We start from the raw sequence: 27,510 nt of genomic DNA, 5'->3' as shown, positions 1-27,510 counted from the left end.
ACCTGTTAAAATTGACATCAATATTAATTAAATTGTTCATTGTAATTTTGTCTGTGTATATTACATCTTTAATTTCAGACTATGAAAATAAATGGTCAGTAAATAGAAACATGTTAAAATAAATCTTTAATTTAAATTGAATTGAAAACATATCAAATTATACTTACAACCATTTCTATGTACATCACTTTAACAATCATAAGTTTATTAATTACTTAATAATATACAGCCTATGAGAGTTTTCACTGGCTTGGCATCAAACTTAACAATAAAGATTAGAGAATGATTACCAATGAATTGCACAACAGTTACCATAACTGGGTACAAAGTCATTGAATAACTTACTGCCAGATAACATTAATTTATTAACTACTTTTGTCAAATTCTGAATAAATTTGATGGCAACTGGATATAATAGCCAACAGCAGGACAAGTAGCATATGCTAAAACTTACTGACAGTCAGAAATGAACAAAATATGTAACTTATACTATTCTACTCTATGTAGAGCATCCAGTGGACAGATATTTCCAAATTCATTCTGTGGACCTCTGATGAATTCCATAATTTTGGAAACCAGCTGCTCCTTTTTGTCCCTCGTTCTCACAGAAACACCACGACACTTTAGCCAAGATTGAAGAGTGGCACTATTTACTTTAAACAGCTGTAGAGACAAATAAACTGAGATGACCAAAACTACTTTTCCAGTTTTTAAATCATGATCTAATTGTTCAATTGTATAAGATAATAAAATTTCAGAAAGGATAAAATAATTTTGCAAAATTTACATTAAGTAGCTTAAAGAACCTTCAGCGCTCATTATTACCACATATTAAATGGACACTCCACAATATCTAACTTGAAGCATCCATTTACCAGAGTAAGTCACTTTTATTTCTCCTCTTTACATTAGTACAGCAAGTTTAAAAGTATTTTTTCCACATCTAATATTGAATGTTGATGGAAACTCAAGAAGCTTCCATTGATGTTTTGCTGATTTTGTGATAGAAGTTCCACTTTAATATCAAAACTCCTTGCATTCTACAATGACCTTCAATCACATCCATCACTCTCCATACAATCCCCTCTCTGACATACTAGTCATTGTTTCACATTAGAATTATAAAAACATTACTCATCCAAGAAAGCAAAGCAGCTGTAGCAGCAACAGAAATGAACGAACTTTAACCATGCTTTGCCATCTAACATCTTGTTGTATCATGTGTTCAATGCAGTTTTTCACACAATTCTCATTCTTTCGAATTCCTTCTCAACCCCATTCCCCTGCTTTTTTCCTGTAACCTGTCAATCTCTGCCTTAAATATACCCAATGATTTGACCTTATTGTCCAAAGATGTTTATTTCCCCACCTTAAATGTACTTTTTATGCTTTAAATCAGTCTGGATTTATAAACCGCAATCCTATTCACTTAACACAAGTGAATAAATATATAAACATGCCCTTGCATAAAATCAGATAATTTTTACCATAGTTAAATATGAAAAAGAACATGTTTTCCACTGCTTTGATATTTTTACTGAAACAAAACAAAATCAGTAAGCTAAATAGAACAGATAACCTACTGCCCTTGTAGTGTATATGTACAAGGTTATAGAAACATAGAAACATAGAAAATAGGTGCAGGAGTAGGCCATTCGGCCCTTCGAGCCTGCACCGCCATTTATTATGATCATGGCTGATCATCCAACTCAGAATCCCGCCCCAGCCTTCCCTCCATACCCCCTGACCCCCGTAGCCACAAGGGCCATATCTAACTCCCTCTTAAGTATAGCCAATGAACTGGCCTCAACTGTTTCCTGTGGCAGAGAATTCCACAGATTCACCACTCTCTGTGTGAAGAAGTTTTTCCTAATCTCGGTCCTAAAAGGCTTCCCTTCTATCCTCAAACTGTGGCCCCTCGTTCTGGACTTCCCCAACATCGGGAACAATCTTCCTGCATCTAGCCTGTCCAATCCCTTTAGGATTTTATACGTTTCAATTTGATCCCCCCTCAATCTTCTAAATTCCAACGAGTACAAGCCCAGTTCATCCAGTCTTTCTTCATATGAAAGTCCTGCCATCCCAGGAATCAATCTGGTGAACCTTCTTTGTACTCCCTCTATGGCAAGGATGTCTTTCCTCAGATTAGGGGACCAAAACTGCACACAATACTCCAGGTGTGGTCTCACCAAGGCCTTGTACAACTGCAGTAGTACCTCCCTGCTCCTGTACTCGAATCCTCTCGCTATAAATGCCATCATACCATTCGCCTTTTTCACCGCCTGCTGTACCTGCATGCCCACTTTCAATGATTGGTGTATAATGACACCCAGGTCTCGTTGCACCTCCCCTTTTCCTAATCTGCCACCATTCAGATAATAATCTGTTTTCCTATTTTTGCCACCAAAGTGGATAACTTCACATTTATCCACATTAAATTGCATCTGCCATGAATTTGCCCACTCACCCAACCTATCCAAGTCACCCTGCATCCTCTTAGCATCTTCCTCACAGCTAACACTGCCACCCAGCTTCGTGTCATCTGCAAACTTGGAGATGCTGTATTTAATTCCCTCATCCAAGTCATTAATATATATTGTAAACAACTGGGGTCCCAGCACTGAGCCTTGCGGTACCCCACTAGTCACCGCCTGCCATTCTGAAAAGGTCCCGTTTATTCCACTCTTTGCTTCCTGTCTGCTAACCAATTCTCCACCCACACCAATACCTTACCCCCAATACCGTGTGCTTTAAGTTTGCACACTAATCTCCTGTGTGGGACCTTGTCAAAAGCCTTTTGAAAATCCAAATATACCACATCCACTGGTTCTCCCCTATCCACTCTACTAGTTACATCCTCAAAAAATTCTATGAGATTCGTCAGACATGATTTTCCCTTCACAAATCCATGCTGACTTTGTCCAATGATTTCACCGCTTTCCAAATGTGCTGTTATCACATCCTTGATAACTGACTCAGCAGTTTCCCCACCACCGACGTTAGGCTAACTGGTCTATAATTCCCTGGTTTCTCTCTCCCTCCTTTTTTAAAAAGTGGAGTTACATTGGCCACCCTCCAATCCTCAGGAACTAGTCCAGAATCTAACGAGTTTTGAAAAATTATCACTAATGCATCCACTATTTCTTGGGCTACTTCCTTAAGCACTGTAGGATGCAGACCATCTGGCCCTGGGGATTTATCTGCCTTCAATCCCTTCAATTTACCTAACACCACTTCCCTACTAACATGTATTTCGCTCAGTTCCTCCATCTCACTGGACCCTTTGTCCCCTACTATTTCTGGAAGATTATTTATGTCCTCCTTAGTGAAGACAGAACCAAAGTAATTATTCAATTGGTGTGCCATGTCCTTGCTCCCCATAATCAATTCACCTGTTTCTGTCTGCAGGGGACCTACATTTGTCTTTACCAGTCTTTTCCTTTTTACATATCTATAAAAGCTTTTATAGTCAGTTTTTATGTTCCCTGCCAGTTTTCTCTCAATCTTTTTTCCCCTTCCTAATTAAGCCCTTTGTCCTCCTCTGCTGAACTCTGAATTTCTCCCAGTCCTCAGGTGAGCCACTTTCTCTGGCTAATTTGTATGCTTCTTCTTTGGAATTGATACTATCCCTAATTTCTCTTGTCAGCCACGGGTGCACTACTTTCCTTGATTTATTCTTTTGCCAAACTGGGATGAACAATTGTTGTAGTTCATCCATGCAACCTTTAAATGCTTGCCATTGCATATCCACCGTCAATCCTTTAAGTGTCATTTGCCAGTCTATCTCAGCTAATTCACGTCTCATACCTTCAAAGTTACCCCTCTTTGAGGTCAGAACCTTTGTTTCTGAATTAACTATGTCACTCTCCATCTTAATGAAGAATTCCACCATATTATGGTCACTCTTACCCAAGGGGCCTCTCATGACAAGATTGCTAATTAACCCTTCCTCATTGCTCAAAACCCAGTCCAGAATAGCCTGCTCTCTAGTCGGTTCCTCAACATGTTGGTTCAAAAACCCATCCCGCATACGTTCCAAGAAATCCTCTTCCTCAGCACCTTTACCAATTTGGTTCACCCAATCTACATGTACATTGAAGTCACCCATTATAACTGCTGTTCCTTTATTGCACACATTTCTAATTTCCTGTTTAATACCATCTCCGACCTCACTACTACTGTTAGGTGGCCTGTACACAACTCCCACCAGCGTCTTCTGCCCCTTAGTGTTACGCAGCTCTACCCATATCGATTCCACATTTTCCCGGCTAATGTCCTTCCTTTCTATTGCGTTAATCTCTTCTTTAACCAGCAACGCCACCCCACCTCCCCTTCCTTCATGTCTATCCCTCCTGAATATTGAATATCCCTGAACGTCGAGCTCCCATCCCTGGTCACCCTGGAGCCATGTCTCCGTGATCCCAACTATATCATAATCATTAATAACAATCTGCACTTTCAATTCATCCACCTTATTACGAATGCTCCTTGCATTGACACACAAAGCCTTCAGGCGCTCTTTTACAACTCTCTTAGCCCTTATACAACTATGTTGAAAAGTGGCCCTTTTTAATGCTTGCCTTGGATTTGTCGGCCTGCCACTTTTACTTTTCTTCTTACTACTTTTTGCTTCTACCTTCACTTTACACCCCTCTGTCTCTCTGTTATGCAGTGAGTTAAACTCTTTCTCAAGAAGCATTCAAGACAGAAGCTTTCTTCAGGATTTTTAATGAGATCTATCTTGTGAAACTGCAGAATTCAATATAGGATAGTCACACACCTGAATATATTAATACTGTTGATTATTCTCACAATTGGTGTGAACCAAGGTGATACACACACACACACACACACACTCTTCAAAATTATGCTGTGTAAACAAGAGTAAACTAAAAACGCAACAATATCTTAATAACAATAAGCGATAAACACAATATTTCCTTCAAAATATATCTACTATATGTTTACTAGTATTAGCAAAGCTTAAGACTCACAGATATTAACTAAGAACATAGGAAATAGGAGCAGGAGTAGGCCATCTGGCTTGTCAAGTCTGCTCTGCCATTCAATAAGATCATGGCTGATCTGGCGATGGACTCATCTCCACCTACCTTCCTTTTCCACATAACTCTTAACCCTACTATGCAAAATTCTACCCAACCTTGTCTTATGTATATTTACTGAGGTAGCCTCCACTGCTTCATTAGGCTGAGAACTCCACAGATTCACCACTCTCTGGGAAAAGCAGTTCCTCCTCATCTATGTCCTAAATCTACTCTGCCAAATCTTGAGGCTATGTCCCCTAGTGCTAGTCTCACCTACCAGTGTAAACAACTTTGCTCCCTCTAGCTTACCTATCCCTTTCATAATATTATTTGTTTCTATAAGATCTCCTCTCATTCTTCTGAATTCCAGCAAGTACAGTCCCAGGCAACTCAATCTCTCCTCTTAGTCTAACCCCTTTATCTCTGGAACCATCCAGGTGAACCTCCTCTGCATTGACTCCAAAGCCAGTATATCGTTCCTCAAGTATGGAGACCAGAACTGCACACAGTACTCCAGTTGCAGCATAGCCTCCCTGCTCTTAAATTAAATCCCTCTAGCAATGAACATTCCATTTGTCTTCTTGATAGTTGCACTTGAAAACCAGCCTTTTGCGATTCATGCACAATCACTCCCAAGTCCCTCTGCACAGCAGCATGCTGCAATTTTGTTACCATTTAAATAACAATCTGCTCTTCCATTTTCCTTCCGGTGGATGACTTTGCATTTACCAACATTGTACTCCATCTGCCAGACCCTTGCCCACTCACTTAACCTATCTATATCTCTCTTCAGACTCTGTATTTTCTTCACAATTTGCTTTTCCACTCAATTTAGTATCATCAGCAAACTTCAATACATTACACTCAGTCACTATTGGTACACTACTGCTGTTTTAAGGGCAATTGAAGAAAGAATGGAGATCGATGTCTTTCCACCAGGTGCTTTAAAAATTAATCCAAATTAACCTGCGCAGGCAATGATTTTAAAACAGCTTATGTACCAGAAGTGATATTCATACAAAACAAACTGCTCCTCTGGAGGACATAACAACTCCATTTCCCCTCCCCATCTGGCATCCATAGGATGTCAAGCTTAACGACTGAAATATTGAAAGTAAAAGTCAAAGGATCTTTTGATTAAGTTTTTGATAAAGATGGATAGTTTCAAAGGCTAGCCTTGAAATCAGTCTTACTGCTTAACTGTTTTCACATCGAAAATACCAGCTTTGATATTGTTCCTGGTAGATATCAGCAAGAAATGTGGGGCCAGTTAACCATGAAAAGAGAGTGAGCTGATCAGCCAGGTTGAGATCAGTAGGAACATAGCTTCATTTGCTCTTCTAAGTTGATCGTCTGATACATTGGAACCTATTATGTACATGAACATAGTATCTCCTTGTTTCATTAAATATATAATCGAGCACAACCTTGTTGTTGGTAAAGAACTTGAATTCATCTACTTGTGTGTCCAGATCTTCGGTTATCATCTCTGTCATCTCAACTGCTAGAACAGCAGCACCAAGTTCAAGCCTTGGTTTGAGATCTGGTTTGGAGCAAGCTTTGCCTTGCCCAGGATCCAACTTAACTATATCCAGCAGCATCTGTGACCTTCAGATGTGCAACAACACTAACAGCTTTAATTGATGCATCATAGGAAGTGCTGACCTCTTTCTTTTGAGCTGCAGATAGCAGAATTGTTGTGTGGGTTCTTGGAATCTTCAAGCTTTTAAGATCCTTAAGGGAAGAACACCACTACTGCCACTGTCCATGCTTCTCTTTAGGGAGTGGGACATCTCATCCACAAATGTCCAAGGTCAACTCTCTTAACATGAAACATCCCTGGATACTGACTGGAGCAGAAAATCCAAAAGGGTCAAATAGATTGTTGGTAGTCGATAGCACACCACAATGCATAAAGAGTATTTCAGTATCAGTGACCTTTAAAGTAAAGGCTTCAGTAATGAGGTCCCATCCAAGGCCCAGACTATGCCGCATAGGAGGGAGGTACTATTAAAATCAAGATTCTGTAGACTTTTGACCAGGTCTTCAGGTGGGAAATATTACATGGTTGGATACAATCTTATACTGCTAAGATCAGACTGCAGCAACACGTTCTGTGCAGCTTTCAGCATACTCACAGCTTCTTCTGCACTAGAAAATTACTTAAGACCATAAGACAAAGGAGCAGAAGTCGGCCATTCGGCCTATCGAGTCTGCTCCGCCATTTTATCACGAGCTGATCCATTCTCCCATTTAGTCCCACTCCCCCGCCTTCTCACCATAACCTTTGATGCCCTGGCTACTCAGATACCTATCAATCTCTGCCTTAAATACACCCAATGACTTGGTCTCCACTGCTGCCTGTGGCAACAAATTCCATAGATTCACCACCCTCTGACTAAAAAAATTTCTTCGCATTTCTGTTCTGAATGGACGCCCTTCAATCCTTAAGTCATGCCCTCTCGTACTAGACTCCCCCATCATGGGAAACAACTTTGCCACATTCACTCTGTCCATGCCTTTCAACATTCAAAATGTTTCTATGAGGTCTCCCCTCATTCTTCTAAACTCCAAGGAATACAGTCCAAGAGTGGACCAACGCTCCTCATATGTTAACCCTCTCATTCCCGGAAATATTCTAGTGAATCTTCTCTGTACCCTCTCCAACGTCAGCACATCCTTTTTTAAATAAGGAGACCAAAACTGCCCACAGTACTCCAAGTGAGGTCTCACCAGCGCCTTATAGAGCCTCAACATCACATCCCTGCTCCTATACATCAATATAGAAATGGCTCTCTATGTACCTCCACGCTTCAGTCTTGAACTCTTTATCTTCCTCGAAAGCTGTCTTAAGGCCATAGCTTGCCACAGATAGTGAGGGAATACATAAACTCTCATGTGATACTGCAGAATCTCGTTACTCAGTTGGTGGTCACGAATCCACAAAAACCTGAGGTTGTCTCGCTGATCTTCTCTCACTAGGAAGCTGTGGAACATTTGCTTGATGTCTGCCATTACTGTGAGGGACTAAGTTCTGTTGCGCAAAAGGACCCCAAGCAAACTGTTATTGATGTCTGGACCCTGCAAGTGCGCATTTTTCAGTGATACACCTTTGAAATGTTACTTTACTGTCGCCAAACAATTGATACTGGAGCGATACTGAATCATCACAGCGATACTTGATTCTGTGCTTCATGTGTACTTAAATCAAAGACATTTCATATTTGTGCAGGTTTCTGGGTGTGGTAAACACCAAAGGTGGGCAAATACTAGTTATCTTTACTGGGATCGGGTGGAGTCACTAACTCTGCTTGATTGAAGAGTCACTCTATGAACTCTGCATAATGACCTTCCATTTCTGGTTTCCTTCTCAATGTGTGACTGAGGGACATGAGGGCCTGCTCTCTGTTGTTTCGTTGGAGTTGTTGTGGAAAGCAGAAAGGAAGGGGAACTACCAAACTGTTTGACTTCTTTGCTAAACTCTGTTCATGATTTGAAGGAAGACCTCATTTTTGATGGAAGGTGCCATCTTAAAATTATCTTCTAAGTGACAGAAGATCAGCTTGGTTGAGCAGAGGCAAGTATATCAGAGCACTTGGCTTGCATATTCACAATCTTCTCTTTCATCCAGATTCTATCTTTGCAGAGTTTGAAATGCCCTGTTCTCTGGGACTTTACTCTTAAATGTGCTGACAGTGGGCTGATGGCACCATTGAGGCAGACCACCCACTATAACCCAACCCAGGTCATGTCATTGGGCATAAGGTGCACTGTGTCAACCATTGTGCTGTTCACATACCTCATGTGCATGGATGATGTCTCTGCTAAGTAACAGTAGTATCTCACCAAGAGTCAAGTGAGGGAGTCTTGTCAGTTATAGACTTAAGATAGGAATGACCCCGTGCAGCTTCAGGAATTGGGATTTCATCTCTGTTGTTGAGAATATGGTCGCTTTCAATGAGGGTTGGCAAGGGTGAGCAGACCTCCCCTCCTGTTGACTTCATGACAAATCCACTGACTTTTCTTCCAGCATTTTCAGATATTCCAGAACGTCTTTAGATTGTATGGGGAAACAAAATTTTGTTTACCGAATGTCAAAGAACGTTGATGATGGGAACGTTGTGATGGGAACACTTTGCACCTAGTGATGCCATTAGTTTCAACAATCTGGATGATAATGTAGTAAACTGGATCAGCAAGTTTGTGGTTGACATCAGGCTTGGGGGTGTAATGGACAGTCAAGGATTGTCAGAGGTGACAGAGAGGCCAAGGAAGCAGATTTGTTCCTTGCTGCTTGCACTCATAAAAATGACAACACGAGGGAACAGTAAAAGCAATGCTGCTTTAAATCAAATGTAGCAAGCAGCTTTGAATAAGTTAGCATCCTGGCTCACAGCATGATCACTGCACTGTTAAAATATGCTTTAACCTTTTTGATTGACCTGATTCTCGATCCCTTATACACAAGAGATATCAATTGTGATTAGAAAATTCTGAGATATTTAATTACTACAATTGTCTTACTGATTATATGCAAAAGTCTCTTCCGATCTACATATACTTTCATATTTGATTAAAGTTTCAATGGAAATTTTAAGTTTCAAAGTATTTCTCAGAAACCTGATCATTTTTTGCATGCTTTTCCACATCAACATCCTGGATAACTGGCTTGGTCTTGGGTTTCTTAGGTTTTGAATCGGATGCTTTCTCCTGTTTTTGAGAAGCCACAAAGAAGAAAGAGTTTTTTAATGCGGGGGTGGGGGTGAACACATGATGGTTGCTCCGTTTAAAGTTAAACAATACCAGAGCTAACAGAAGTGCTGCTTTAATGAGGTTTCAGACTTTATTTCAAGTTAGGACCAACACAAACTATCAGAACACTAGAATGTAGGTCTGCTAGCCAAAAAAAAAGTTTATTTTCCTGTGTTAGACACAAATTAGATTTGTAGAGCAAGCCAAGCAGAGTTAGGGCTGGGAGCATAAGAGAATCTGGTGGAAACAGAGGAGTCTGGCAACCGACAGTAATCAGTGCTGCCAGTTTCAGCAGCGTCGTCAGCTCTCTTAGAGTGTGACGGCAGTGTCAGCAATAACAGGAGATGCACGCAGATGGTTGAGATGCTTATAGCAATGACCTACTATACATTATCCTTTTGTAAATCTAACAATAGGATCAAGTGACACTACGGCAAGTATGAGCTCATAATCATTATCAACACAACATCATGAGTTGAATGGCTTGTTCAGTGCTGTACTATTTTGTGTTTTATTGTCAGTTGAGATGCTTTTGGAAAAGTAATCTCAATTTTGAAATGACATGCAGGATTGTAAACATCAATCCATGCTTCATGTCCACCTACTTGAGAAATGTCTGCCATTCAAGATATCGTTGGGATAAGAATTTCATAAGATTAGAGATAGACATATCTGCTTATCTAGCAGATTGTTACTAAGTATAATGTATCTCTTTAATACAGGCTTTGTGTAAACATTATGACTCATATGAGGTATCAAAATTTAATCTTAGGTTTCTAATTTTACAGACTGATTTGCCAAATGGACTACAATGTTGAGGTTCAATTGCAATTTTAAATTAAACCAATGAGTACATTTCTTCATCATTGACATCTACTGCCTAAGTATCCCAAGAAGAGATTTGAAGTGTTCTTCTGACCTAATTGAACAGCCCTGCTATTTCATTTTATTCTGTTCATTAGTATCCACATTAACTGCATTTGGCAATTAGCTGAGCACCTGCAATTTTGCAAATGGGATGAACTGTTTGCCATGAAGGTATTTAGCCCATGAGATGGCATGAAAACAAAAGTTTTTCAATTATCTCAGAACATGTGACAATGATAAACCAATTACCAAATGTTAATTCAAGCTATGACAAGAGTTTATTTGTCTTGAAAAGTGAAGGCAATACATAGACAATGAGGAATTACGTTCATATCTTGGCAAGCCTTGATGTTGATGAAAATCCTGACTAATTATCTGGTTCTAAATAAGCCCTATTTTCAACATCTGCCTGACACCGACAACTAAAATGAGAGTTTCAGCCTGCGACAGCGCAGTGTTTGTGGTCATTTTAAACTTAACTTACTTTCAGTAAACAATAATAGTTTCATTAACACACACAAAATGCTGGAGGAACTCAGCAGGCCGAGCAGCGTCTATGGAAAAGAGTAAACAGTTGACATTTCAGGCTGAGACCCTTCATCAGTTTCATTAAGACTGCTCTATAAAGATAAAAAGTAATTAAATTGTATCATATTAACTGAAGACTATGATACTGCAGTGATTTAAATGACTGAACAAGTGTGATTGAGTTTAGAATGGATATGCAAAAGTAGATGGATATTATGGGGCTCAAGTAAAACATCAAAGAAATGAAAACAATTTCTTTTGGATTTAACAGGAAAGGTTATCTGATATTATGCAAGTGGGTGTCTATTTATATATCCATTTGTGTAATGCAAGAAAATAAAATTAAGGAGAAATATGATACAGAATGACTTAAAAACTGATAAGGATGAACATACTCTATACTGTTGGGCAATAAGGGAATCTTCACAGAATTTAGAACGGCATGGTAATGTAGTGGTTAGCGCACTGCTTCACTGCGTCAGCGATCACTAATCAGGGTTCAATTCCCACCACTGCCTGTAAGGAGTTTGTACGTTCTCCCCATGACTACATGAGTTTCCTCTGGGTGTTCCTGTTTCCTCCCGCATTCCAAAGACATAAGGTTAGGGGTAGTGGGCTGTGCGTATGCCCTGTTGGCACTGGAAATCTGGTGACACTTGTGGGCTGCCCATTACAATCCTCACCGATTTGATTTGATTCAAATTACTCATTTCACACCATGTTTCAATGTACATGTGACAAATAAAGCCACACTCACAACATGCTGGAGGAACTCAGCAGGTCAGGCAGCATCTATGGAAACGATGAGTCGACGTTTTGGGCCGGAACCCTTCGTCAGGACTGTAGAGGGAAGGGGCAGAGGCCCTATAAAGAAGGTGGGGGGAGGGTGGGAAGGAGAAGTCTGGTAGGTACCAGGTGAAAAACCAGTAAGGGGAAAGATAAAGGGGTGGGGAAGGGGAAGCAGGGAGATGATAGGCAGGAAAGGTGAAGAAGGAATAGGGGAAAACACAATGGGTAGTAGAAGGAGGCAGAACCATGAGGGAGGTGATGGGCAGCTGGGGGAGGGGGCAGAGTGAAACTGGGATGAGGGAAGGGAGGGGGAGGGAATTACCGGAAGTTGGAGAATTCGACATAGGGATAGAGGAAGGGAGGGGGACATAGGGATAGAGGAAGGGAGGGGGACATAGGGATAGAGGAAGGGAGGGGACATAGGGATAGAGGAAGGGAGGGGGCATAGGGATAGAGGAAGGGAGGGGGCATAGGGATAGAGGAAGGGAGGGGACACAGGGATAGAGGCAGCTGCCCATCACCTCCCTCATGGTTCTGCCTCCTTCTACTACCCATTGTATACCCCTTTGGATACTGTTGAGGAGGATGACCTACCTGGGCAAGGCAGCAGCAGCCAGACCAATAGCACTGTTTTTGGCTCTGAGCCTCAGAAGGGAAGGGTGAAGTCAGGTGGAGCAATAGTCATAGGGGACTCGATAGTTAGGGAGACAGATAGGAGATTCTGCGGCAGCAAAAGAGATGCCAAGATAGTGTGTTGCCTCTCGGGTGCTAGGGTCAGGGATGTCTCTGAGCGATTGTAGAATATATTCTTGAAGGGAAAGGTGAGCAGCTGGAGGTCATGGTACATGTTGATACCAATGCCATAAGGAGGAGAGGTCCTGTATAGTAAGTTTAGGGAATTAGAAAGGAGGCTGAAGAGCAGCACCTCCAGGGAGGTAATCTCCAGATTACTGCCGGTGCCACGAGCTAGGGAAGGTCATAACAGTAAGATAGCACAGATGAATGAGTGGCTGAGGAGATGGTGCAGGGGGCAGGGTTTCAAGCTGTTGGATCATTAGAACCTTCTCTGGGGAAGGAGCGATCTGTACAAGTGGGACAGGTTGCACCTGAACTGGAGGGGAACCAATATCTCAGGATGGAGTTTTGCTAATGCTGTTGGGGACTGTTTAAACTATATCTGCAGCGGGGTGGGAACCAAAGTGAGGAGGCAGAGGACAGGGCGGTTGGCACACAAGTACAGACAGCTTGTAGGGAGGTTGTGAGGAAGGGTAGGCAAATGATAGAGCAAAGTTGCACTCAGCCTGATGGTTTGAGATGTGTCTATTTTAATGTAATGAGTATCATAAACAAGGCGGATGAACATAGAGCGTGAATCAATACCTGAAACTATGATGTTGTGGCCATTACAGAGACTAGGATGTCTCAGGAGCAGGAAAGGCTGCTGAATGTGTCGGGCTTTAGATGTTTCAAAAAGGATAGGGAGGGAGGCAAAAGAGGTGGGGGATTAGCATTGCTAATCAAGGATACTATCAGGGCTGCAGAAAAGGAGGAAGTCAAGAAGGGATTGTGGGTCATTGTGGGTGGCAGTCAGAAACAAAAAGGGGAAATAACTCTATTATGTGTTCTTATAGAACCCCCTCCCCCCCAGAATAGTAATAGAGACATTGAGGAGCAGATAGGGAGGCAGACTCTGGAACGGTGCCATAATAATAGGGTTGTTGTGGTGGGTGATTTTAACCTTCCTAATATTGACTGGCATTTCCTTAGAGCAAGGGGTGTAGATGGTGTGGAGTTTGTTAGGTACGTTCAGGAAGATTTCCTGACATAATATGTAGATAAGCCAACTAGAGGAGAGGCTGTACTTGATCTGGTATTGGGAAATGAACCTGGTCAGGTGTCAGATCTCTCGGTGCGAGAACATTTTGGAGGTAATGATATCAACTCTATCGCCTTTACCATAGCGCTAGAGAGGTACAGGAGCAGAAAATTTGGGAAAACATTTAATTGGGGTAGGGGGTAATATGATACTATTAGGTGGGAACATGGGAACATAAATTGGTAGCAGATATTTTCTGGGAAATGCACGGCAGAAATGTGGCAAATGTTCAGGGTACACCTGCATAGCATTCTGCATAGGTATGTTCCATTGAGGCAGGGAAAGAAAGGATGGTAGGGTAAAAGAATAATGGTGTACAAAGAATATAGAAAATCTAGTTAAGAAGAAAAGCTTACAAAAGGTTCAAGAAACTAGGTACTGTTAGAGCTCGAGAAAATTACAAGGGTGCCAAGAAGGAGCTCAAGAATGAAATTTGGGGAGCTGGAAGGAGCCATGAGAAGGCCTTGGTGAGCAGGATTATGGAAAACCCCAAGCAATACCTTGCTTCAATATTTACCAGTGAGAAGAAACTTGGCAATTGTGGGGTAGACCTACAACGGACTTAAACGCTCGAGTGTATAGATATTAAGAAAGAGGATGTGCTGGGAACTTTTGACAGGTATTAAGTTAGATAAGTTGCTGGGACTGGAGGAGATATACCCCTGCAACACACATAAAATGCTGGATGAACTCAGCAGGCCAGGCAACATCTATGGAAAAAAGTAGAGCTGACGTTTCAGGCCGTAACATCAACTGTACTTTTTTTTGCCTGTCCTGATGAGTTCCTCCAGCATTTTGTGTGTGTTGCATGGATTTCCAACATCTTCAGCTTTTTTCTTGTTTGAGATATACCCCAGGCTACTGTGGGAAATGAGGGAGGAGACTGCCGAGCTTCTGGCGATGATCTTTGCATTATCAATAAGTATGGGAGAAATACCAGAGGATTGGAAGGTTGAAAACATTGTTCCCCTGTTCATGAAAGGGAGTAGAGATAACCCAAGAAATTATAGACCAGTGAGCCTTACTTCAGTGGTGGGCAAGTTGTTGGAGGAGATCCTGAGAGGCAGGATTTATGAGCATTTGGAGAGACATAATCTGATTAGGGACGGTCAGCATGGCTTTTTCAAGGGCAGGTCATGCCTTCCGAACCTGATTGAATTCTTTAAAGATGTAACAAAACACACTGATGAAGGTAGAGCAGTGGATATAGTGTACATGGATTTCAGTAAGCCATTTGATAAGGTTCCCCATGTAAGGTTCATTCAGAAAGTATTGAGCTTGGGATCCAAGGAGAACATGCTCTGTGGATCCAGAATTGGTTTGCCCACAGAAGGCTAAGGGTGGTTCTAGATGGTTTGTATTCTGCATGAAGGACGGTGACCAGTGGTATTCCACAGAGATCTGTTCTGGTACACCTCCTGTTTGTGATTTTTATAAATGACCTAGATAAGGAAGTAAAAGGGTGGGTAGGTAAGTTTCCTGATGACTCAAAAGTTGGGGGTGTTGTGGATAGTCTGGAGGGCTGTCAGAGGTTAGGATGCAGAACTGGGCTGAGAAGTGGCAGATGGAGTTCAAACCGGATAAGTGTGAAGTGGTTCACTTTGGTAGGTCAAATTTGAAGACAGAATATAATATTAATGGTAAGACTCTTGGCAGTGCAGAGAATCAGTGAGATCTTGGGATCCATGTCCATAGGACACTCAAAGCTGCTGTGCAGGTTGACAGTGTTAAGAAGGAGTATGGTGTGTTGGCCTTCATCAACTGTGGTCCTGTGTTCAAGAGCAGTGAGGTAAAGTTACAGCTATATAACAGCTTAGTCAGAATCCACTTGCAGTACTGTGTTCAGTTCTGGTCACCTCACTAAGGAAGGAAGTGGACACTTTAGAGAAAGTGCAGAGGAGATTTACAAGGGGCATGCCTTATGAGAATAGGTTGAGTGAACATGGCCTTTTCTCCTTGGAGGATGAAGGGTGACCTGATAGAGGTGTATAAGATGAAGAAAGGCATTGATTGTGTGGATAGCTAGAGGATTTTTTCCCAGGGCTGAAATGGCTAACTTGAGGGAGTATAGTTTTAAGGTGCTTGGAAGTAGGTACAAGGGGATAGAAACATAGAAAATAGGTGCAGGAGTAGGCCATTTGGCCCTTTGAGCCTGCACCGCCATTTATTATGATCATGGCTGATCATCCAACTCAGAACCCTGCACCAGCCTTCCCTCCATACCCCCTGATCCCCGTAGCCACAAGGACCATATCTAACTCCCTCTTAAATATAGCCAATGAACTGGCCTCAACTGTTTCCTGTGGCAGAGAATTCCACCACAGATTCACCACTCTCTGTGTGAAGAAGTTTTTCCTAATCTCGGTCCTAAAAGGCTTCCCCTTTATCCTCAAACTGTGACCCCTCGTTCTGGACTTCCCCAACATCGGGAACAATCTTCTTGCATCTAGCCTGTCCAATCCCTTTAGGATTTTATACGTTTCAATCAGATCCCCCCTCAATCTTCTAAATTCCAACGAGTACAAGCCCAGTTCATCCAGTCTTTCTTCATATGAAAGTCCTGCCATCCCAGGAATCAATCTGGTGAACCTTCTTTGTACTCCCTCTATGGCAAGGATGTCTTTCCTCAGATTAGGGGACCAAAACTGCACACAATACTCCAGGTGTGGTCTCACCAAGGCCTTGTACAACTGCAGTAGTACCTCCCTGCTCCTGTACTCGAAACCTCTCGCTATAAATGCCAGCATACCATTCACCTTTTTCACCGCTTGCTGTACCTGCATGCCCACTTTCAATGACTGGTGTATAATGACACCCAGGTCTCGTTGCACCTCCCCTTTTCCTAATCGGCCACCATTCAGATAATAATCTGTTTTCCTATTTTTGCCACCAGAGTGGATAACTTCACATTTATCCACATTAAATTGCATCTGCCATGAATTTGCCCACTCACCCAACCTATCCAAGTCACCTTGCATCCTCTTAGCATCCTCCTCACAGCTAACACTGCCGCCCAGCTTCGTGTCATCCGCAAACTTGGAGATGCTGCATTTAATTCCCTCATCCAAGTCATTAATATATATTGTAAACAACTGGGGTCCCAGCACTGAGCCTTGCGGTACCCCACTAGTCACTGCCTGCCATTCTGGAAAGGTCCCGTTTATTCCCACTCTTTGCTTCCTGTCTGCTAACCAATTCTCTATCCACATCAATAGCTTACCCCCAATACCGTGTGCTTTAAGTTTGCAGACTAATCTCCTGTGTGGGACCTTGTCAAAAGCCTTTTGAAAATCCAAATATACCACATCCACTGGCTCTCCCCTATCCACTCTACTAGTTACATCCTCAAAAAATTCTATGAGATTCGTCAGACATGATTTTCCTTTCACAAATCCATGCTGACTTTGTCCGATGATTTCACCACTTTCCAAATGTGCTGTTATCACATCTTTGATAACTGACTCCAGCAGTTTCCTCACCACCGACGTTAGGCTAACCGGTCTATAATTGCCCGGTTTCTCTCTCCCTCCATTTTTAAAAAGTGGGGTTACATTAGCCACTCTCCAATCCTCAGGAACTAGTCCAGAATCTAATGAGTTTTGAAAAATTATCACTAATGCATCCACTATTTCTTGGGCTACTTCCTTAAGCACTCTGGGATGCAGACCATCTGGCCCTGGGGATTTATCTGCCTTTGATCCCTTCAATTTACCTAACACCACTTCCCTACTGACATGTATTTCGCTCAGTTCCTCCATCTCACTGGACCCTCTGTCCCCTACTATTTCTGGAAGATTATTTATGTCCTCCGTAGTGAAGACAGAACCAAAGTAATTATTCAATTGGTCTGCCATGTCCTTGCTCCCCATAATCAAGTCAGAGGTAAGTTTTTCACACAGAGAGTGGTGGGTACGTGGAATGCACTGCCAGCGATGGTGGTGGAGGCAGAAACAATAAGGTCTTTTAAGAGACTCATAGGTAGGTACTGTACATGGAGCTTAGAAAAATAGAGGGCTATGCAGAAGGGAAATTCTAGGTAGTTTCTACAGTAGGATACATGGTCGATACAACTGTGGGCCAAAGGACCTGTAATGTACTGTAGATTTCTATGTTTCTATCTCTTAAAATAATAGTGTTCATCAGGGCTGAGAAGGAAAGGGGAAGACGCCAGAGTAAAAAGGTGGGGAGAGAGGAAGGAGGCTAGCTGGAAGGTGATAGGTGAAGCCAGATCAGTGGGAAAGGTAAAAAGGGCTGGAGATACAGGAATCTGATAGGAGAGTGGACAATAGGAGAAAGGGAAGGAGCAGGGGACTCAGAGGGAGGTGGTAGGCAGGTGAGAAGAGGGAAGAGGCCAGAGTGGGGAATCAAAGATGAGGGGAGAGAGTTTTTTTTTTTAACCAGAAGTAGAAATCAATTTTTATGCCATCAGGTTGGAGAAGGAATGTAAGGTGTTGCTCCTCCACACTGAGGGTGGCCTTATTTTGGCACAACAGGAGGTCATGTACTGAGATGTCAGAATGGGAATAGGAGTCAAAATTAAAATGTTGGGACACTGGGAAGCTCTGCTTTTGGTGGATGGAGTGGCAGTGCTCAACAAAGCAGTCCTCCAAATTACATTGGAACTCATCAATGCAGAGGAGGCCCTATCGGGAGCATCAGATACAATAGACGAGCCCAGTAGATTAGCAGGTGAAGTGCTGCCTCACCTGGGAGGACAGTTTGGGGCTTGGAAGGGAGGAGGTGAATGGGCAGGTGTAGCACTTTGGCTGCTTGCAAGGATTAGTGATGGTAAGGTGATTAGTGGCGAGGGAAGAATGGATAAGGGAGTCTAGGAGGGAGCAATTCCTATGGAAAACAGAAAGGGCGGTGGGGGGGGGGGGAGGTAAGCATATGTTTGGTGGTAGGATCCCTGTAGAGACAGTGGAAGTTGCTAAGAATGATGTGTTGGAAGCAGCAGGTTGTAAGGTTGTAGGTAAGAACAATAGGAATTCTATCACTGTTAAGGCAGCATTTTTACAAGAGACAGGGTGAGAAGAGGTACAGTCAAGATAGCCTTGCCAAATGATAGGTTTATAAAAGATACTGGTCAACAGTTTGTCTGCAAGAAAGGGAAGGGAGGTGTCAGAAATGGACCAAGTGAATTTAAGGGCAGGGTGGAAGATGGAGGCAAAGTTGATGAAATTGATGAGTTCAGCATGAAGCAGCACAATGCAGTTGTTAATATAGCAGAGGAAAAGTTGGGGAGCATTACTGGAGAAGGCTTGGAACATGGACTATTCTATGTAGCCAACAAAAAGGCAAACATAGCTGGGGTCCATGTGGGTGCTCATGACCATCTCTCGAGTCTGGAGAAAGTGAGAGGAGCTGAAGGAAACATTGTGGAGGGTGAGGGCTAGTTCTGCCAGACAGAGGACAGTGCTGGTGGAAAGGAACTGACTGATTCTTCTATTGAGAAAAAAATTGAGTTCTTTAAGGCTTTCTTGCTGAAGGATAGAAGTTTATAGGGACTGCACATCCATGGTGAAAATGAGGCATTCAGGACCAGGGAATTGAAAGTTAGTGAGGAGATTGACAGCATGAGTAGTGTCACGGATATACTGTAGGTAGGAAGGGACTGAATCAAGGGAGATAGAATGGAATTGAGTATGAAGACACTAGTTCAATGGAGCAGGCACAGACAGAGACAATAGGCCTACACGGATAGTTGGGTTTATGGATCTTGGATAGGATGCAGAAATAAGGGAACTATGAGTTTGGTGGTGATGTTAATTTAGTGTTAGTGGTGCCAGTTTATTTCATGGCTTTCAGTAGTCATGTGACCATCTTTAAAAGTAGGGACATTACCTTTCAAATATAAAGTCGTTGGAGACTTTAAGTATAGTGTACAATTTTGGTTACTGTCATGGCAATAGCTGGAGAGGGTGCAGAAGAGATTTACAAGGATGCTGCCCGGACTAGAGGACCTGAGTTATAGGGCAAGGTTTTCCATGCTGGACCTTTGTTCCCTAAAATGCAGGAGAATGATGGGCTGCCTCACAGAACTTTATAAAATCATGAAAGGATATGGATAAGGTCAACTTTCATAGTCTTTTCATAGGGTTGGAGAGTCCAAAACTAGAATTGGAGGGTTATAGATTGAATGTGGACGATTTAGGACTAGCAGAGACAATGCTGTGGCTGGCACACGCCAGTTGGGCATAAGGGCCTGCTTCACGCTGTATTATTCTTTGACTTTACTAGCCTTTAACTCTCCCTGTATGACTTTTAAAAGCTTCCCATTTGTCAGACATCCCTTTAACTGCTACCAGCCTCTTCCAATTTAACTTTTGGAAGTTCTTGTGCAATGCCATCAAAATTAGCCCTGCCACAATGTAGGTCTTTAACTTATGGATCAGTCTGGCCTTTCCCTAACTATTTTAAAACTAATAAAATTATGGTCACTGGTCCCAAATGGCTATCCCCATTGACATCTCTGCCACTTACCAAACCTCATTTCTGAAGAGCAACTCAAATGTTGCCTCCTCTGTAGTCAGACAATCTACCTGAGAAAACATTAATGAACACACTTAAAAAAAAAATCTGCCCCATCTAATTCTTCAGCACTATGGCACTTGCAGTCAATAAAAGGGAAGATAAAGTCACCTACTATTACAACAGGAATTCTGCAGATGCTGGAAATTCAAGCAACACACATCAAAGTTGCTGGTGAACGCAGCAGGCCAGGTAGCATCTGTAGGAAGAGGTGCAGTCGACGTTTCAGGCCGAGACCCTTCGTCAGGACTGACAAGGGTCTCGGCCTGAAACGTCGACTGCACCTCTTCCAACAGATGCTGCCTGGCCTGCTGCGTTCACCAGCAACTTTGATGTGTGTCACCTACTATTACATACCTATTATTCCTACAGTATTCATAATCCCTTTAAATATTTGTTCTTTTAATTCATGAAGACTTACTGGAAGGCCCACAGTACAAACCTATCCAAGTGATCATCCTGTTCTATTTCTGACTTCCACCCTTATAGCCTGACTGTATGTTTCTCCATGAATATCCCCTCAAAGTACGAATGTAATGTTCATCTCCTAATTGAAAATGTAATTCCCCATTCTCCTCTCTTTACATGGATTACACCTGCAGCATTTGTACCCCAGAATACTGAGCTGACAGTTCTCTTCATCTCTTAATCATGTTTCTGAACAGCCCTGTAAGGTTACTTGCAACAAAATAAATGCAGTTTCGCCAATCCTCACTCCTTGTCTTGCCTGTCTGTCCTGTCTTCTACATTTGCTCACTTTAATTTCACTATTTCCCTCAACCCTCTCATTTACTACAATACTACTTTGAATCCCATGACTTGCCAAGGCCTGAATGGTTCTAGCAAATTTCCTTGCCAGGGTTTTGGACCACCGTTCATCAATCATGCATTCATCTGTCTTTTATCCTTCTATCTTTTATCCTCACTAGTGTGTGACATCGGGAACAATGCGGAGATTACACCAGCTGAGGTCCTGCTTTTTAATCTTCTGCCTATCTCCCTATATTGAGCCTGCAAGAACCTTGTTGCTTTTTCTTCCAACAGTACCATTCTATATATTGACCTTTAGCTGCTCACCCTCCCCCTTGAGAATGCCACAGATTTCCATGACACTGGAACCCTGCAGGCAACATTCACAGCCCAGCAATTTCTGCCTGTTCTCCTAATGGTCAAGTCCCTATTATTACTGCTCTTCTTGAATCCACCCTCTCCAGTTGTGCATCAGTGCCAGTCACTGTGTCACAGATGTAGTTCCTGCTGCACTTCTGTTACTCAGGGGATTAGTTAAAAGGGAATCCTGAATCCTCTTATACCCTCAAGCTTTCCTAATCGTCACCTAACTACCTGCTGCCTGGACCACCTCACTAAAGCTCCTTCTATGGTGATCTCAACATCACAGATACTCCTGAATGAGTTCAATTGCAGCTTCAGCCACTCAATCAGAATATACCATTTGAAAATTGAGTAAACAACAAATCACAGGCTCTGTACTTCTCCATGATTACCAAATGCATCTGCACTACTACAGCAGGAAACAGTAATGTATGCACATAATGTATGTAATTACAAGATGGTGATAAGGATGCAACAAATGGATTTTGTATGAAATAATAGAATAGATATCATGTCAAGTAGAAAGGTTTACTTGCAACAACAGTGATGTTGACCACAATGCCTACCTGAGAAACCTGAAACACTAGGACAGCAAACTTTGAATATATATCAGCCAGGTGTGGGCATGGCAAAAAGCAATACTTCAGATTTATTTGGATTGAAAGCCATTTGCCAATCCTCAGCCCATACACTCAGCTGACCAAGATCTGCTTGTAATTTTTCATGACCCTTAGACACTATCCACAACACCATCTGTTTTACTATCATCCACAAATTTAGGAACTATGCTTGTACATTTACATCCAATCATTTATATAAATTAGGGACAACATAGGCTCCTGTGGCACACCACTCAGACACAAGTCTCCAGTCTCAGAAACAACCGTCAACCATCAGCTTCTGCTTCTTAGAACTGAGCCAATTATGAATCTTGGATCCCATGCGATCTAACCTTCCAGAGTAGTGTGCCATGTGGGACTTGTCAAAGACTTTGCTAAAATTTATATAGACCAAGTCTACTACTTTGCCCTTGTCAGCCCTCTTGGTTACCTCTTTGAAGAACTCTGAGATCTGTCATACATAATTTCCCACCCATAAAGCTATGCTGACTGTCCTAAATCAGACACTGACTCTCCAAGTGTTGGCTGACCCTGTCCTGACACTGAGATGGGATCGGGAGTGTTAAAAGGATATAAATACTGAGAGATATACATACAGATTTGATGACCTGCTGTAAGTGGTGATGACTCATGACCTGGCAAATCAAACAGTATGGCTGTGAACATGGGCAGCTGAGGTTATCTAGGGAATAAGAAAGCAGTGTTTCTAGTAGGGTGGAGCTTAGGAGGATGATGGCGCCTAACGGCGACTCCTTTCCTTGCATCTTCAGAAGCAGCTCTGTTTCTACCTTTGATATCTCTTTTTCTCCTTTTAAAGGATCGTTTGAAGACCCTGACCTGGATTACACGTGGACTTCAGTTCTTTGCGAAAATGGGACCCGCTCTTGGGGCCTCACGACTGGCTGCTTTTCGATATGCCAAGGATGCAGGCTGGAAGACTAGCATGCCTTCAGAGTGCCAGATTTTCATGGCTCTGGAGGCAGGTGGTCTGAAGGCCTGTGTCGCCGCCTGATGCATCGTGAGAGACGGAAGATCGTAAGCAGTGAGCTGCTGCTGGCTGTATGCCCAGAGACCCAAGTTCTTTGAGCACAGAGCTCGGAAAAAGCAACACAACAGGCTTTTAACACCATAAATCAATGAGTTGCTTTGTTATGTCTCCCCTCTCGCTGTGACACAGGGCCACCTCTTCTTCCTTTATTAGGGAGTGGGAGAGCTTGTGGCATGTCGAATACCGGGTGAACGAGCAGTCTTTGGGGTACTGCAAGTCTTGACCTTATTGATGCATTTCTGCATGCTTGAGTGCCTAGTGGGGGGTGCTGATGTTTTTTTGTTGGGAGGGAGTCATTGCTTTGCTACTGCTTATGTGCAGGAGGGGGAAGCTGGCGGGGGGCTGTGGGGTTCTAACATTTAACTAACATTCATTCTATAGGGCACTCCTCTGTTTTCGTGGATACTTGCGAAGAAAAAGAATTACAGAATGTTTATTGTATACATTTCTCTGACATTAAATGTACCTATTGAAGCCTATTGATGAATTGAGCAGAAAGTTATAGTTCAGAAACTATGAAGATACCATGGTTAGGAATTTGACTGATAATGGAATAGGAGTTGAAAACAAAGATTTAAAAGTAGTGAGAATAATGGAAAACAGTGAGTTGTTCAAATAAGGAAAAAGAGAAATGGAGGAAATGACCAAGGTTAGATTTGATAATAAGAGTCAATGAACTATCTCAGCAATGTTAACAAAGGTAGCTAGATTCAGATAAGAAGGCCTCATTGAGGGAAAAGATGTTAGGTGATTCCACTGTATAGACTTGGTGAAATCAGCTACGTCTTCACCAAGTCTATACAGCTGAATCACCTAGAATAAACATTTGGTTGTCTAGATATTTTTCACAAATGAACTGACATCTGTAGAGAAGGTGCTGGTAGGACAGTTAGCTAATTCCTTGACTGAATCTACTGAGTCAGAAAATGAAGGGTTGAATAAATTGAGAAAGAGATTGTCAAGATTTCATAATGTGGAAAAAAAAACAATGAAAGAAGGCTTTGCAGCTCATAAAAAGATAGTTTTTAAAAAAGCTTTTGAGCCCACTGGCCTGCTTTGACAGGTTGGTTATGACTAGACCGAACTCCTGCCTCAGCAAGGACCTGGTCCCAATGCAATTTGCCTATCATTACAATAGGTCAACGGCAAACACAATCTCAATAGCTCTCCACATGACTTTAGACCACCTAGACAACATAAACACCTACGTCAGGATGCTGCTCATAGACTATAGCTCAGCATTTAATACCATCATTCCCATAATGCTGATTGAGAAGTTGCAGAACCTGGGCCTCTGTACCTCCCTCTGCAATTGGATCCTCGACTTCCTAACCAGAAGACCACAGTCTTTGTGGATTGGTGGTAACACATCCTCCTCGCTGACGATCAACACTGGTGCACCTCAGGGGTGTGCGCTTAGCCCACTGCTCTACCCTCTACATACACATGACTGTGTGGCTAAGCATAGCTCAAATACCATCTATAAATTTGCTGACGACACAACCATTGTTGGTGGCATCTCAGGTGGTGATGAGAGGGTGTACAGGAGTGAGATATGCTAAATGGTGGAATGGTGCTGCAGCAACAACAACCTGGCACTTAATGTCAGTGAGACGAAAGAGCTGATTGTGGACTTCAGGAAGGGTAAGACGAAGGAACACATCCCAATCCTCATAGAGGGATCAGAAGTGGAAAGAGTGAGCAGTTTCAATTTCCTGGGTGTCAAGATCTCTGAGGATCTAACCTGGTCCCAACATATCGATGTAGTTATAAAGAAGGCAAAACAGTGGCTATGCTTTGTTAGGAGTTTGAAGAAATTTGGCATGTCAACAAATACTCTCAAAAACTTGTATCGTGGAGAGCATTCTAACAGGCTGTGTCACTGTCTGGTATGGAGGGGCTAAAACACAGGACTGAAAGAAGCTGCAGATGGTTGTAAATTTAGTCAGCTCCATCTTGGGCACTAGCCTACAAAGTACCCAGGACATCTTTGGGGAGCATTGTCTCAGAAAGGCAGCGTCCATTATTAAGGACCTCCAGCACCCAGGGCATGCCTTTTTCTCACTGTTACCATCAGGTAGGAGGTAGAACAGGCTGAAGGCACACACTCAGTGATTCAGGAACAGCTCCTTCCCCTCTGCCATCTGATTCCTAAATGGATATTGAAGCTTTGGACACTACCTCACTTTTTTCCCCCAAATATACAGTATTTCTGTTTATGCACTTTTAAAATCTATTCAATATATGTAATTGATTTACTTGTTTATTTATTATTATGATCTTTTATTTAATTTATTATTATTATTTTTCTCTCTGCTAGATTATGTATTACATTGAACAGCTGTTGCTAAGTTAATAAATTTCACGTCACATGCCGGTGATAATAAACCTGATTCTGATCACATCTTTCCCCATATTTTCAGATTCAATGAGAACTACATGCAATCATGTTACCCAAAACACCAACTATTTATTCCCCTCTATAGATGCTGCCTGACTTGCTGAGTTTCTCCAGCATTTTGTGTATGCTGCAGTTACAGTCTTACTGTCATTTAATTTAGGAGGCAATATAATGAATGGGAGGGGTATGAAGGACAATGGTCCAGGTGCAGGTCGATGGGACTTGGCATTTTAAATGGTTTGGTACAAACTGGATGGAGCAATGACTCTATAAAATGGAAATTGCCTTGCTGCATCCTCACACAGTTTCTCTACTTTACCAGCCTTCATAGCATTTTATAATGTCAAAGAATATCCATAGTTTTCATTTCCTACATCATATATGTTTGTTATTGCGTGTTTATGATGGTGCCTTCATCTCATCCTTTGGAAAATAATTTGATACAACATGCATTCTTCTACTTTGGATAACTCTTTGGAGAGTCTAATACAAAGACATAAGAAAATAGGAGCCGTAATAGGCTATTAAGGCCCCCCAAGATTGCCCTGCAATTCAAAATGATGATGGCTGATTTATGCTGTGCCAGTTCATCTCCTCTGTGCCAGTTCTCCATAACCCTTAATTATTTGATATTCCATCTTAAATATATCTAATGACCTGACCACAACCACCTGTGGAGCAGAATAATCCAGATTCACTACCCTCTAAGTGAAGAAATTTCTGTGCTCCTCAGTTTTAAATAACTGGCCTCTTAGTTATCTCTCACTAATGAAAACATCTTAACATATTCTGTGTCAAGACCCTTAGGGTCATATATGTTTGAATAAGGTCGGTCCTCATTCATCTTACCTCCAAAAGAACATGTGAACAAACAGTCTAATCTTCTTTGATTGGGCAATCCTCTCATCTATGAATTAGCTTCTGGAGCTCTTTTATCTTGCCTCCTATGCATCAATTTTCTTTTTTTAAGGTAAAGGATTACAACTATGTGCAGTATTCCAATTGTGGCATCACCAAAACTCTGTACAATACTAATAAGCCACCCCCTCCCCATTCTTAAATACCAACATTTTGCAATAAAAGAGACCATGCTGCTTGCCTGAACAACTTGGTTGGATCTACATGCTAACCTTTTGCGATACATGTGCTAGAACTTCCAGATCCCTCTAATCTTCACTCTTTGCAGATTCACTCCATTAACAGTAACTTGCCACAAATGTGAAATGTGAGTTAACTCCCAAGATTCAGTAGGTTGGCTAATTTCTACATTGGAAAGCACAAACTTGACGACATATCAGTCTTATAGTCCAAAAATTGGAAAAACAACGTAATATTCTAAAATTAAATACAAACATCGTTCAAAGAATGGAGCTTACTTCACATTTCCTTTTTTCTGTTCCTTTATCAGAATAATTCAATCCCGTCAGAGACTTTGAACTGAGCTGTTGAAAATTAGTTTGCTTTTCTTGCTTCTTTATATCAAACACACCAGATACCTGAAGCACAAAATACAAATAAGTAATAACACATGCTATAAATATTACTTGTAAATTTAAAACTGTGGAGTAAGATAGTTGGTGGATCCATATTCAGGAACTATTTGATACTGATTGCCTAATTAAGCTTATGCTTTGTTTTATTAATTTCTATTTGTCTCTCTCATTTTGCTTCATTTGTGCTTAGTATGAAGATAGGTACATCAAATAAAATTGGGCTAATAAATTAAAATGGTGTTGATACAAAAAGTCAGCACAATGGTGCAACTAGTACAGCAGCACCCTCATTGCACCAGCAGTGAGTTCAGTGCTGATCTCAGGTGTTGACTGTATGGAATTTTCTCCCTGTGACCGAGTGAGTTTATCTCTGGTGATCTCATTTTTCCCACATCTTAAAAGTATATGGCTTAGTAGGTCACCTGTCTACTGAAGAGTAGCTGTGGT

The 27,510-nt window shown here is 41.9% G+C and overlaps 1 protein-coding gene across 1 annotated transcript in view; it reads right to left on the bottom strand.

The window, feature by feature from the left end:
• Nucleotides 1–489: 489 nt before the first annotated feature.
• Nucleotides 490–27,510, bottom strand: part of c1h18orf63 (chromosome 1 C18orf63 homolog) — an 80,343-nt gene continuing 53,322 nt past the window's right edge. The window contains 3 exon segments of the mRNA XM_072274400.1: nucleotides 490–663; nucleotides 9,666–9,755; nucleotides 26,947–27,066. Coding sequence (XP_072130501.1) covers nucleotides 490–663; nucleotides 9,666–9,755; nucleotides 26,947–27,066 — 384 coding nt within the window.

Source organism: Mobula birostris, chromosome 1 (assembly GCF_030028105.1).
Source record: "Mobula birostris isolate sMobBir1 chromosome 1, sMobBir1.hap1, whole genome shotgun sequence".
Lineage (NCBI taxonomy): Eukaryota > Metazoa > Chordata > Chondrichthyes > Myliobatiformes > Myliobatidae > Mobula > Mobula birostris.
Note: the sequence above shows the minus strand (reverse complement) of the source record. Positions and strands in the feature narration are given on the sequence as shown.